Here is a 15,600-nt window from a genome sequence, read left to right as displayed (position 1 = left end):
CTGTCATACGGCAGTAAAACTGCTGATCAAACAAAACAAAAGTCATCATCATGAACCCACTAGGCGTAAAAGCTAGTTCTCCAATCAGCTAATAGATTCAATAACTCCACAGTGATGTTTTGGGAAATTTACGAAACTGAATTAATACACAACAAATGCCACTGTAGGGTTAATAACACTAACACAGACAATTTTAAAGTGTTAGCAATATTGCTAATGGTAACAATGCTAGCTTGATTACATTTTGATAGCACATACAAATATGCTTAAAACACATGGGACAATTTAGTGTAAGCATGAATTGTTTCAGTTATATTGTAAAACTTAGAAACGTTGCTTGAAGTGATGAATGAAGAATCATTTTAAACAGAAACACAATGGTCGGCTATGCTTCCAGTTCAAGGCATGAAACAGGAAGTACATTTCGAAACCGCAGCACCTGCAATAAATGAACTCGTCCAAAAGATGGCACCGTAGCACCAACAATAACACACTTTTTCAGTGTCTCTGTCGGTTTAAAATTAAATCTATTTGTTGAACACAAAACATTTTGGCTGTTAGCAAAGAAAATCCATAAATTAGTCTCACCGTTTTGTAAGCTGTCGGTTTCAAAGCGTTGGAAAAGAGTAGCGGCTTCTAGTCCTGAAAATACGATACAATGTCCTCACTTTATCGAGTGCCATTAATAACACAGAAGCCACTGGTGGTTAGAAGTGGAAATTAGACTTAGACTTGGACTTAGACAAACTTTAATGATGCGCAAGATATTTTTTTATAAAATACCATTTTTATAGGGTTGTGGTAATCGTGCTGCATCACAGTCACACACAAACACACACAATGCTTCTTTACTGACGCAGGAAATGTATGACAAAACACTGACAAGACTAAACACTTATAGTTGTTTGAATCAGATATTAAATGGAAAGTCAAATTCAGTTTAAGAATTTCTGTCAAAGCCAATGTAATTAATACCCCTTTCATGCTAACTCTACAGTCAGCATGCGGACACATGGATACAGTATTTAGTAAACAATATTTTCAGGCAATGGCAGATTGGAAAGAAACTTGGTGGTGGGACTTTTCACACGCTCAGAGGCTTTTTCCCCCAATGTGAACTCATGAATGCCTTTCCAAACCGTGATACTCCAAAAGCCAGCAGCTTCAAAACAGTTGGGCCCCTACATGCAGAGAACATACTGACCCATTGTGCTCTCTTGCTGGTGAATGGACGTGATGCATTTGGAGCCAGAATGTAGCAGTCATGCTGTCCACCCAACAAAAGATAACCATTTGGCTCAGTGCTCGAGCTGCTCGGCCCTAATGATGCTCACTGCTCACTGCTGTCAGCACATTGAACTCTGGGAGCCAACATGACGTCATGCACACAAGAGGAAGGTTACATGCGAACTTAAGCATGCATTTCCACGTTTGTCAACCTTGCCTCTCACTAAGGAGAGAACAAAACATTAAAGTCAGTAAAGTATCACCTGATCCTGGCACCATTCCTGACATTCTCACATTTGCCCCCCTAGAAAAGTTCTTTCTTCTCCTGTCTGTTCCAATGTAATCAGTCTCATGATGTGTAATGCGCTGAAAGTTTTCCATCGCCTAAATGGCTGAATTGAAGCATGGATAATTCTCTGGGTCACTTTTCTTCACACCCTCAATGCAAAGTCCCAGTTTGTCCAACCAACTCACTCTGTCTCATCTTGAGCCTCCCTCTCACCCATCTGCCTTCTTAACTCGTCTCACTTGATTATCTCCACACTTTCCCTGCCTTTGTCCGTCTATCTGTCTTGATGTCTAATGCCCCCCACCTTCCTGTGGCATTTGAACTAGGCCTTTGAACCTGCAACACCGACGCAAATGGACAAAGGGGATTTGGCCTTTACCTCTAAACCCTCAATCAGCTTAGCCAGTCTTAGTAAGCCTTAGCCTGGCTGGAGGCTTTCCCTTGAAGTTGAGCTAAATTAGCACGCACAGGCTCACCGCTAAGATGATTAAATCCCTAATTTCACTAAAATGCATTGTATTCCTTATTAATGATGTGATTGTGACACAAGGGCTAGCCTGGGTGGTGGACTAATATTGGGCTGACAAATATGGGATGTGTGACATTTGGTTTTCATAATAGACAGTGTGGCTTTTTAATAACAACAAACATGAGAAACCGGAAAAGCAATCAGAGAGCGCAGACAGGCCCTACGTCACAATATTAAAACAGTCTTGAATCCAGACAGTGATCCGGATCAGTCCCCAAAATGCAATAACTTGTTCCTTCACCCATTTTGGACATTTTCGGAAAGTTAGATGAAAATCCGCCCTTAATTGTTTAAGCTATCTATAGTGCTATAAAAGAAACAGATTGAACACTCTCGTCAGTAATAATAGTTTGGACATTTCCTGGAAGTTTCATTAAAATCTGCTGATAATTTTTTGAGTTGCAGTGGAACTCAGTTGGTTATTGGACAGGGATTGTGAATAGGAACGTTTGTATATTGAAGTTAATGTATACATAAGAAACAATGTACACATGAATAATGGGTTCCACCCTCTACAAAATTCATATTTTAGTAAAAGTCTGTACACAATGAACACAGTATAAAGCGCTATATACCGTATTTTTCTGACTATAAGTCGCAGTTTTTTTTCATAGTTTGGCCGGGGGTGCGACTTATACTCAGGAGCGACTTTTGTGTGAAATTATTTACACATTGTCGTAAAATATCAAATAATATTATTTAGCTCATTCACGTAAGAGACTAGACGTATAAGATTTCATGGGATTTAGTGATTAGGAGTGACAGATTGTTTGGTAAACATATAGCATGTTCTATATGTTATAGTTATTTGAAAGACTCTTACCATAATATGTTACGTTAACATACCAGGCACGTTCTCAGTTGGTTATTTATGCCTCATATAACGTACACTTATTCAGCCTGTTGTTCACTATTCTTTATTTATTTTAAATTGGTTTTCAAATGTCTATTCTTGGTGTTGGGTTTTATCAAATAAATTTCCCCCAAAAATGCGACTTATACTCCAGTGCGACTTATATATGTTTTTTTCCTTCTTTATTATGCATTTTCGGCAGGTGCGACTTATACTCTGGTGCGACTTATACTCCGAAAAATACGGTAGTAGGAAATATCAAACCAACATAACTTCATATTTAATTAAACAAAGACAAAACAACAACAATAGCCAAACTGTCCGCATTGGAAAGTGCATACACCCTGTCAGTAGCCCTGTGGTGCCCTCACTGTTTTAAATCACAAAACTTCTTAGATTTAAAAGTCAGGTCGCAACAATGATTAGTAGTGATGTAAGGGTTTAAAAGCTCATGGCACGATATTATTACGGTATTAAGGCCACGGTACGATATTATTGCAGCATAAGTCCAAGAAAAAAAAAAGCTTGGTAAAAATGCCATCGTGTGTAAAATAAAATGGCAGAAATGTTTAGGATTAACATGCTTACTGTAATTGAACACAAACATAATGCTAAAAAGTTCTAATTATTTTTTTTTTTTACTACTAACAAGTATTTATCAGTGCAAATAATTGTGCAGGAACATCCAGTGTTTCAAGTAAATATTAAAATAAATGACTTACGGTTGATATCGTTAAAATAACAATGTGAACATCCAGTGTAACGAGTATAAAACAATACCGTACAGTTTAGTGTCTTTCAAATTTTGCATTATGGGAAGCACTGTGCTTTACAGTGGTAATGTTTTATGTTCATTCAAATGTTGCTTCTCAATATAAATTGTAATAATGTAAATACCTCACAAACTGATGTTTAGCTTCGCTGGCTTCAAATATCTTTTTAGTGTGACGGTTTATGAAGTGGGGACGTGACATTGACAGACAAGCAATAAAAAAAATAGATGGATGTATTGAGGATGTATCAAGTAGCTATTAGTTTACTTCTATTTCTCGCGTTGAATATTTTTTTGGTGTTTTTTCGCCATGCGTAGTGACGATACCAGCTGGCTCTTTGTCACATGGGAAACGCTCTAAACGAAAGTGGCGCACTTTGCTTTGCTTTGCAGAAAGCATACTTTCTTACCTCCGCCAAATAGGTTATGTTTAGGCTTGGGGTTGTTTGCCTGTTTGTTAGCAACATAACTTGACCAGATTTATTGTCCAAAAAACAAATAACGTACAAAAACATACAGAAATACCGCAATATTTAAAATACCGTTACATCCCTAATAATTAGGAATGCAAACTAAAATTCACCATTTTACCTTGTCAGTTAATCTTCCTGGTGCTGAGCTGAAGGGAGAGGGAGAGTATATGTTGAATGTTTCAAACCACACATTGCTTGTCCATTGCTTTCTCTGGACTCATATTAAGCTAGCAAAACTAGAAAAATGTTGTAAAAAGGCTAAACAAACACACAAGGTAGCATAGTCGCTAGCAGCAGCACTCTGCCGACTGAATTAGCACCGGAGATCAATCAGCTTGCCAACAACCGCTGGGCTGCCGGCACAAAATGGCTGCACTGCGAGACACCCAATGGCACACATTCGTCCCACGTTCGTACATGGACACGAGGTTCGTACATGAAAGCTTATTTTTATTCGGTCGGTGGTTAGCTTTTCGAAAAGTTTGTACAATGAGGCGTTCTTGAATCGCAATTCCACTGTATTTGGCTAACTAACTAACATGACAGACAGACTAATGGCAACAATTACATAACCTCCTGGCGGAGGTAATAGTGCCCAGCTATCAGTTTATCCATCCCCCACACACTGCTGGGAGACTACTAATTGATTTTAGACAATTTGACAAGTTGTTTAGCAATTTTTTTTTTGTTGAACTTTCATGAGGTCAGCTTTTGTTGGCAGGCATGTTGAGTTTATTTACTTTCATCGAACTGCTTCAGTGCATTGTGTTCAAAGTTCTCCCATATTCTCCTTCTCCCCCCAAACCCCCCCAACCTTCCCTTCACTCCTAAAGTGATCTAAGGGAACAGTGAGCACAGTTGGACATCTGTGAAACACACCTACCAAGCAGGCGGAGATGGGGAGCGTCCTGAAAATGTGCGAACGATTTGGCCTCATCATAAAAGAGGCCGATTCTTTCTTTTATGTCGCACCCCATGGAGGGCTTTCTACTTAGTTTTCATTTCTCCTTCCCTTCCTTTGTTTTGGATCCAACAATAATTTGTCAAATGTGTTTTGTATCAGAAATCTACAAGTTGTCACAATTGAAGAAAGATCAGTTGATGTTCTTCAGGTCATACACTTACATCGTTTAAAAAAAGCCTAACTACTACAGCACTGCATCCTTTGGTGAAGTGCTTGCTCTCAGACAATTACATACTTCCTGTGTTAGGGTAATGATGCCCAGAGGTCACATCCTGCCTGTTAGACACTCAGGTGGGACAAGTGGGTCTGCACGGTTGGAGGGCATGTGTGCTCATTGATCTCACCTGCTCTAGACTATAGACAAACACTCCAGCGTGTGAAAAAATTAGCAATGGAAAAGAAGAGGAGGCGAGGGAAGACTTGATGCCAGCGCAACCAATTATGGTCATTCGACCCAACCCTCATTTTCAAACAGCCATACATTCCATTCATTCATTTAACTGAACTTTGTACACACACACACACACACACACACACACACTACACTGACAAGATCATCATTTGGTATACCTGCACAATCTAAAAGTCTACCTTTTTTAAATGTAAACAATACATTTGATTGATTGATTAAAACTGTCACAAAGGTGTTCATTTAACTGTAGTTAATCAAATTGCACTGCATCATTGAGCCTGGTTACATGCACATTTCCAAAAGTTTTTGGTCCCCTGCTGTGCAGTTTTCCCTCGGGAAAAAGGTTTGCACTGCACATGTAAACGTGTGAACTCAACCGTTCCGGGCCCCAATCTATGTGCGGATGAACCGTTTTGGACTGCTGGGGTACGCCTGTCCACAACCGTTTAAAGCCCTACTGAAACCCACTAGTACCGACCACGCAGTCTGATAGTTTATATATCAATGATGAAATCTTAACATTGCAACACATGCCAATACGGCCGGGTTAGCTTACTAAAGTGCAATTTTAAATTTCGCGCAAAATATCCTGCTGAAAACGTCTCGGTATGATGACGCCTGCGCGTGACGTCACGGATTGTAGAGGACATTTTGGGACAGCATGGTGGCCAGCTATTAAGTCGTCTGTTTTCATCGCAAAATTCCACAGTATTCTGGACATCTGTGTTGGTGAATCTTTTGCAATTTGTTCAATGAACAATGGAGACAGCAAAGAAGAAAGCTGTAGGTGTGAAGCGGTATATTGCGGCAGGTGTTGTGCCAGATAACGCACCCCCGCCGTAGAATGCACCCCCTGACTGTTGTGCCGGATAACACAGCCGGTGTTTCATTGTTTACATTCCCGGAAGATGACAGTCAAGCTTTACCATTGGCCTGTGGAGAACTGGGACAACATTGACTCTTACCAGGAGGACTTTGAGTTGGATGCGCAGACGCGGTACCGTGAGTATGCATGCAGCTGCGGCTTCCAAACATTTGATCGCTTGCCCGTACGTGCGTGCCGCTATGTGCATGTCACGTACGTAACTTTGGGGACTTTGGGGAAATATATGTGCTGTATGAACTTTGGGGAGGTGAACGGTACTTTGGGCTGTGGGATTGAGTGTGTTGTGCAGGTGTTTGAGTTGTATTGGCGGGTTATATGGACGAGAGGGGGGAGGTGTTTGTTATGCGGGATTAATTTGTGGCATATTAAATATAAGCCTGGTTGTGTTGTGGCTAATAGAGTATATATATGTCTTGTGTTTATTGACTGTTTTAGTCATTCCCAGCTGAATATCAGGTCCCACCCGCCTCTCACAGCATCTTCCCTATCTGAATCGCTCCCACTGCCCTCTAGTCCTTCACTTTCACTTTCCTCATCCACGGATCTTTCATCCTCGCTCAAATTAATGGGGAAATCGTCGCTTTCTCGGTCCGAATCGCTCTCGCTGCTGGTGGCCATGATTGTAAACAATGTGCAGATGTGAGGAGCTCCACAACCTGTGACGTCACGTGCATATCGTCTGCTACTTCCGGTACAGGCAAGGCTTTTTTATCAGCGACCAAAAGTTGCGAACTTTATCGTCGATGTTCTCTACTAAATCCTTTCAGCAAAAATATGGCAATATCGCGAAATGATCATGTATGACACATAGAATGGACCTGCTATCCCCGTTTAAATAAGAACATCACATTTCAGTAGGCCTTTAATCAGGCATATATACACCCGAAAATGGTAAATGGGTTATACTTGTATAGCGCTTTTCTACCTTCAAGGTACTCAAAGCGCTTTGATACTATTTCCACATTCACCCATTCACACACACATTCACACACTGAGCAAGGGTGAAGTGTCTTCCTCAAGGACACAACGGACGTGACAGGGTTGGTAGAAGGTGGGGATTGAACCAGGAACCCTCAGGTTGCTGGCACGGCCACTCTCCCAACTGTGCCACGCCGTCCCCGAGACATATTTACTCTGATGTCGGACGAAACGTCATCACGTTTACGGTGTTACGTCGAGTGACACTTCAAAAGCGGGTCGGGAGAGACATGAGAACGAAGAAGAAGAAGAAATACAAACAAACAGCATGGCGAGCAAAAGTCAGCATTACTGGTGTGACGAGGAGACTACGGTCTGCCTTAGCATTCTGAAAGAACTTAACATTATGGCGCGTATCGATGGAAGAAAGCACAGGAACGGCGACTTTTATAAAAAAAAAGTGTGTGAAGATTTGCGCGATGCTGGCTATGTTCGGACAACCGAGCAGGTTAAGTATCGTTAGAAGACGCTCAAGACGGCATACTATAAGGCTAAAAAACAGAACAACACCAGCAGCTAGAATCCTGACAGTTTTGGCCATTACGACCTAATGGATGAATTACTCGGGAATAGACTGCCGACCTTGTCAGCAGAGGAGTCAAGCGGAGTGGATGTCGTCTTCGACCCCTACTGCACATGGAAACAGTATACGCTAGTTCCCACAGCGCATGTAAACACTGTAAACCTAACAATTGGAAAACTGACCTCCGAGGGAAAACTGAACAGCAGGGGACCAAAAACGTTTGGAAATGCCCATGTAACCGCGGTTATTCTGAAACATGTTTCTCCTGTTTTGGTTACCTTGATTAGCTCTACGAGATGTTTATTTTGTTGTATCCTTGTAGAGGCAAAATTTGATGCATCACTTTTATTGCATCTCTCAAGACTGGCTGTTTTTTACAGTTAGTAAACATAAAACATTCCATCGCATTGTTTGTACCTAAAGTATGTCTCTCCCCGACTAGCTGGAGGAGCTAATGCGGGCCCTGGAGAAGACACGACAGGAGCTGGATAGCTACAAGTTGCGTTTATCCTCCACTCAGCAGACCCTGCACGAACGAGATGGACATCTCACCAGCCTGCGACAGGAACGACGAAAACAGCTGGAGGAGATTCTGGAGATGAAGTTAGTTTAATTTTCTTTCTATCTATCTTTTAACTGAAAAGCAACAGTAAGGAAAGGTATGGCCCCATTCCTGGGTAGATCTCGCGTGAGAGGATGGGGGGAAATTAATCATTTTTGCAGTGCACTGCTGAAAATGATGGAAAGATGGAATTGTCACAAAACACATTTTAAGATATTCAACACTTTACTGCCATTTGGTGGCTAAAGTGAGTAATGCACCCCACAATTCGTCACATTTCATGTTTCAGGTAAACCGCAATAAATTGGGCCATTTGAGTCCCCTTCCTACTGCATGTGCTGTTAGTATATTCCTTTAACAGAGTTCATTAGAACTGATCCATCAATTTTAGGTATACCCGATAAGACTAAGACCCACACTATATCATTATACACTGGTGATGTCATACTGTAAATTAATGATTCAGTGACTTCTGGTCCTGCACTTTTAAAATGTTTGAAGGATTTCAGTGTCATTTCAAGATACATAGTTGACAAGTCAAAATCTGAAGTGATGATGATAACGTCAATTCGAATTCATGGAATTGTATTGGAGTTTGGAGGACATTCTCAATTCAATTACAATTTTTTCAAAAACGTGCCTGAAGGGAAAATGTGAAATGGGCACAGACTGAGATTTGAGCTCCAGCAAGTTTACTAAAACAACAATATTTGAATTAGGAGTATAAATGTCCGATAATATCGGCCGATAAATGCTTTAAAATGTAATATCGGAAATTATCGGTATCGTTTTTTTAATTATCTGTATCGTTTTATTTATTTATTTTTGTATATTAAATCAACATAAAAAACACAAGATACACTTAAAATTAGTGCACCAACCCAAAAAAACTCCCTCCCCCATTTACACTCATTCACACAAAAGGGTTGTTTTTTTCTGTTACTAATATTCTGGTTCCTACATTATATATCAATATATATCAATTCAGTCTGCAAGGGATACAGTCCGTAAGCACACATGATTGTGCGTTTTGCTGGTCCACTAATAGTACTAACCTTTAACAGTTAATTTTACTCATTTTCATTAATTACTAGTTTCTATGTAACTGTTTTTATGTTGTTTTACTTTCTTTTTTATTCAAGAAAATGTTTTTAATTTATTTATCTTATTTTATTTTATTAATATTTTTAAAAAGGACCTTATCTTCACCATACCTGGTTGTCCAAATTAGGCATAATAATGTGTTAATTCCACGACTGTATATATCAGTATCGGTTGATATCGGTATCGGTAATTAAAGAGTTGGACAGTATCGGAATATCGGATATAGGCTTTTGCCTATATCGGACATCCCTAATTAGGAGGTCACTGAAATTGGCATTCCGATAGTTTTTTGAAAGGGTTGAGGTTAGGGTTCTAAAGTTGTTCCACACCAACATCATCTAACCACCTCTTAATGGTTACAAAGGGTCTTCCTTAAACTGTTTTTAACAATGTTGGACACATTCAAAATTGTCACTGCTGTTTATGCCAAGCCATGCCCTTTTGTTGATGTTCTGCGGTGTTTTGGGTTTGTTCCTGTCCTGTGCTTTTATTTTGGTGACTCTTCCTGTTGTGTTAGTGTTTTTCGTGACCGCTTCACACATCGTTGTCTGAGCACTGTTTCCCCTCACCTGCGGCTGATTGGCAGCCAGGCCACACCTGGTGTCAATCGTCGTCAAGTCACTGCTTGAGTATTGTTAGATGTTAGCCGTTTGCTGTTTCCTGTCTCGAGTTCTCCTGTATCCTGTTTGCCTGTTTCCTGGTTCCTGTTTGCTGTCTTCTGTGTTGCTCTTATCCTGGTTCCTGATTCCTGCTTTCCTGCCTGATTCCTTTGGACATTAAAGTCATGTTTTCCTCCATCACGCCTGCCATCTCTGAATCTTGGTGTTCGTCACCTGCAATTCTTGACACAAAATCTCAAGATTAAGATGTTGCATTCAGGTATAAAGGGGAACATTATCACAATTTCAGAAGGGTTAAAACCATTAAAAATCAGTTCCCAGTGGCTTATTTTATTTTTCAAAGTTTTTTTTCAAAATTTTACCCATCACGCAATATCCCTAAAAAAAAGCTTCAAAATACCTGATTTTAACCATCGTTATATACACCCGTCCATTTTCCTGTGACGTCACATAGTGATGCCAACACAAACAAACATGGCGCATAGAACAGCAAGCTATAGCGACATTAGCTCGGATTCAGACTCGGATTTCAGCGGCTTAAGCGATTCAACAGATTACGCATGTATTGAAACGGATGGTTGTAGTGTGGAGGCAGGTAGCGAAAACGAAATTGAAGAAGAAACTGAAGCTATTGAGCCATATCGGTTTGAACCGTATGCAAGCGAAACCGACGAAAACGACACGACAGCCAGCGACACGGGAGAAAGCGAGGACGAATTCGACGATCGCCTTCTAACCAACGATTGGTATGTGTTTGTTTGGCATTAAAGGAAACTAACAACTATGAACTAGGTTTACAGCATATGAAATACATTTGGCAACAACATGCACTTTGAGAGTGCAGACAGCCCAATTTTCATCAATTAATATATTCTGTAGACATACCCTCATCCGCGCTCTTTTCCTGAAAGCTGATCCGTCCAGTTTTGGAGTTGATGTCAGCAGGCCAGGGAAGCTAGGGTCGATATTCTTCTCTTGATCATCTTCGGTGGCATAAGGGACAGTGTGAGCCAAGACATCCAGGGGGTTTAGCTCGCTCGTCTGCGGGAACAAACTGCCGCCATTTCTTGCCGTGCTAGCGAGGTCCTTTGTCCCTGAATTGCTCACACACTCCGGCAGATTCAATGGGGGTCTGGCGGCAGTTTTCTTTGACTTTATCGTTGGAAATGCATCTGCTTTGAGTGTCGCAGGATATCCACACATTCTTGCCATCTCTGTCGTAGCATAGCTTTCGTCGGTAAAGTGTGTGGAACAAACGTCCAATTTCTTGCCACTTTCGCATCTTTGGGCCACTGGTGCGACTTGAATCCGTCCCTGTTCGTGTTGTTACACCCTCCGACAACACACCGACGAGGCATGATGTCTCCAAGGTACGGAAAACAGTCAAAAAAATGGAAAATAACAGAGCTGATTTGACTCTGTGTTTGAAAAAATGGCGGATTGCTTCCCGATGTGACGTCACGTTGTGACGTCATCGCTCCGAGAGCGAATATTAGAAAGGCGTTTAATTCGCCAAAATTCACCCATTTAGAGTTCGGAAATCGGTTAAAAAAATATATGGTCTTTTTTCTGCAACATCAAGGTATATAGGGACGGCGTGGCGCAGTGGAAGAATGGCCGTGCGCGACCCGAGGGTCCCTGGTTCAATCCCCACCTAGTACCAACCTCGTCATGTCCGTTGTGTCCTGAGCAAGACACTTCACCCTTGCTCCTGATGGGTGCTGGTTAGCGCCTTGCATGGCAGCTCCCTCCATCAGTGTGTGAATGTGTGTGTGAATGGGTAAATGTGGAAGTAGTGTCAAAGCGCTTTGAGTACCTTGAAGGTAGAAAAGCGCTATACAAGTACAACCCATTTATTTATTTATTTATTGACGCTTACATAGGTCTGGTGATAATGTTCCCCTTTAACTAAGGATTTTATGCATTTAGATCAGGGGTGCCAAAGGGTGGACTGAAAATGTAATACACATTAGTGACATATCGAGGCTAACAAGTTGCTCTACATATAAAATATGACAATCTTCAGTACGTTATATACAGTAGAATGAGTTAAACTCCTCACTTGTAGTATAATGATGCTGTATGCTTAAAATACCCGTGTTTGGCCCACAGTCCATTGGTACATTTTTCCTTTGGCCCTTGAAGGCAAAACGTTTGGGTACCCCTGATGTAGAGTTTTGTCCACTCATCATTAAGTAATCCTAGAAATATATTAGTCGTATCCACTGTTGTCTATAGCTGTCCTGTGAGAAGTAACTTTTTTATCCAGCCTTCATGATGCCTTTTCATGTGTTGGACAAAATGGGTGGATGTGTGCAAACTTGCTGTCTTGCCATGTGTGATGTATGAATGTGTAAGTGAGTTCTGTAATCGATCAGTGGAGAAAGAACGCATGTTTGTTTCTAATTCTCTAATAGAAGGCGCACAGAGCAGCAGATGTGGTTGTCAAATGTAGCAGAAAACTTTAATGCCAGCCCCCCTCCCCACAGTATGTCAAACAAAAGTATTGCATGTGTTGAAAAACAAATGTAATTCCATTATGTCTTGCAAGGAGAATGTGTGTGAGTGTGTCTGTTTCTGACAGCATCTTTAGAAATTGCTGGACAGAAAAAGACTAATTCTTGTGCCAAACACACAAATACACACTTTTATGATTTAAATGGTCTTCTTGTCTGTCCCAGTTTCCACGTTCTAAGTATATTAAAAAGTGGTTTCCAATGTGCTTCATATGACACAGTCACAAGCTGTGCGGGCATAGATGTGAAATTGCAAACACACTGACAGATCATTTGCTTGGCAAGTACGTAAATATTGTTTGCTGTGTTGGTGCTAATTTAAAAATCATTATTAAATTTCAGTTAGAGAGATATTTAAGGAAGAAGGTCAGTGTAATGGTTGGTTGACATACACGGCAACACATTACATGGGATCCTTTGTGTGAAAATCTTTGGAAGGGATGTAAATTTTTACTGGTGCAATTGAATGGAGGGGGCACAAAGGGCACACGACTGTGTGTGGTCTTCTGTGCATGCAACGCAGAGCGCATGAGGTCAGAAGCATGGGTTTGGGGTCGGTGATGATGAGGATTAAAAGGCTGTTGAACTGTGAGCGGAGAGATGCTTGGTGAGACTCGCTTGCAATGTAACAAGTCTCAGGGCTACTTATGCAGAGTGGGGACACAAGCACGGACATAATCACTCTTTGCTGTGCACAAACAGCCTGTACTACTACAAAAAAGTTCTGGTTGAAGTTAGCAAGTATACAACCATAGGCCATTTGCAATATTCTCCTCTAGTTTGTGTTGGGGACTGCAGAAAAGACATTTATAGACTAGGGATTATATATTATTGTGTGTTTGGATTCAGTATTCACTCACACGCACACACGGTGTACATAAACAGGACTAGTAATTACATGCATGTTTTGGTTATATTAAGTATTAAGTTACTGAGATGTTTTCTTAACCTGGATGAGGTGAAAGAAAAATGATACAGCAACCTCCTGCAGACTGGCAACATATTTGCTATGATATCTGTTTACAGTTGATCAAAAATGATAATAAGGGGAAACTGCACCGGCAGCAATTCTGAGGAAAAGCATGGGTAGATTAAGTGCATCGTTACAGTAGACGTATTTAAAAGTAGAGATGTTCCAAGTTAAAATAAAGAAGAAAAAAAAAAAGAAAGAAAAAAAAAAGAAGAAATTGATGGTAAAAAGAAGAGGTTGGTTAATGAGGAAAAGGAGGAAATAAGTGATGGAAGAAAGACGAGAAAAAAAGAGTGGAACCACAAATGGAAGCAAAGTTTGGTGTGTCTGCAAGTCCACCACACACCGCTATAGAAATTAACACTCCACTGTATGCAGCACAGGGTGGATCAAAAAGGAGTGAGATAAAAAAAAGGAAAAGGACACTAGACAGAGTCTGCCCTCCGTATGCATACTTTAAAAAAAAAAAAATACTTTTGCAATAGTTTAATTCACACTTAAAGGGGCTGTTTGCAATTTGCTAGTTACATTTTTCAAACCAAAAAAATATATAAAGAACAGGGTTATTCTAACCCTAACACTTAAGTCTATAGGCCGCAAGTGTACACGTTGAAACATGAAGAATTTTACACGGGCGTTTGTGTTCATTCACAAGTTTAACAAAAGACAGTGCCTGTAACACGACATACAGTAGCCGACCGGAGAGGTCACTGAGCGTGGTCTTCATCCATCCCCTCGACTGTGCACTGAAACCGCTGAAGTTGTCGTCTTCAGTGCGCGGCGGTCAGGCCTTTGGGAGGCCGTTAGTGGTTGCAGATTTCCATTCCTTGCAGCGGTTGCTTCCTTTTCCAATCGTCTTTGGCTTTGGGGTTGTGTCTGGTACATATCGTTGTTTGTTCCCCATGTTGTGGGGTGAGTCCATAATGTGCGTAATGGCTGTTTGAATGATTGTGTGAGTGTGTTTTGTATCATTGGAACAATTTCATTGGTCCACTGTGACCCATTCGGGAATTTCATTGATCTGATATGGCGAGGCAAAATATATTGGCAAAATGTAAAACCTGGAAAGAAGTCCCTAAATTAGCATGGCTCAAAGTATCAGAAAAAAGTGGTGGCTTATGGACTGGAAGTCACTGTATACATTCCTTAAATGTATATATTTTTAAAATGTACTTATTCTATTGTATAAAAATTGCTTGTCAGTCCGACTCAGTGGCCTAGTGGTTAGAGTGTCGGTAGGTTGTGAGTTCAAACCCCAGCCGAGTCATACCAAAGACTATAAAAATGGGACCCATTACCTCCCTGTTTGGTACTCAGCATCAAGGGTTGGAATTGGGGGTTAAATCACCAAAAATGATTCCAGGGTGCGGCACCGCTGCTGCCCACTGCTCCCCTCACCTCCCAGGGGGAGAACAAGGGGATGGGTCAAATGCAGAGGACAAATTTCACCACACCTAATATGTGTGTGTGACAATCATTGGTACTTTAACTTTAACTTAATTTGTTTTGTTCGTCACTCACCACTGTCTGCTTCACACATACATTTAGGGAGTGCGTGCACACTCAAATGCAGTTCCAGAGAAGCAATTTGTAGTCTTGTCGTTACGATAGACTATACATGCAATTATAATTAACGTTATATATCCAAATTACGCACAGGCGTAGTTATTTTGTGCTAAAAGCCATTAGAAGGCGGGAGATAATGCTTAAAACACATTGAAAAGATAATGTCGCTTAAAGTTTTTTTTTTATTTTATTTTTTTTATTAAATCAACATAGAAAAAAACTCCCTCCCCCATTCACACTCATCCACACCCACTCACACAAAAGGGGTTGTTTCTTTCTGCTACCAATATTCTGGTTCCCACAACATGGACAACACTTCTGCAAGGGACACAGTCCCTGAAGCACACATGATTGTA

General features: G+C 40.8%; 1 protein-coding gene across 2 annotated transcripts in view; it reads left to right on the top strand.

The window, feature by feature from the left end:
• LOC133619211 (ELKS/RAB6-interacting/CAST family member 2) overlaps nucleotides 1-15,600 on the top strand; it is a 432,577-nt gene that overhangs the window by 184,198 nt on the left and 232,779 nt on the right. For both annotated transcript variants that reach the window (XM_061980157.1, XM_061980149.1), the window contains one exon: nucleotides 8,349-8,509. In XM_061980157.1, the coding sequence (XP_061836141.1) occupies nucleotides 8,349-8,509 (161 nt within the window). The remainder of the gene's footprint in view (nucleotides 1-8,348; nucleotides 8,510-15,600) is intronic.

This window comes from Nerophis lumbriciformis, linkage group LG01 (assembly GCF_033978685.3).
Source record: "Nerophis lumbriciformis linkage group LG01, RoL_Nlum_v2.1, whole genome shotgun sequence".
Classification (NCBI taxonomy): Eukaryota; Metazoa; Chordata; class Actinopteri; order Syngnathiformes; family Syngnathidae; genus Nerophis; species Nerophis lumbriciformis.
The sequence above is the reverse complement of the archived record's forward strand: the minus strand, read 5'-3'. Positions and strand labels throughout refer to the sequence as shown.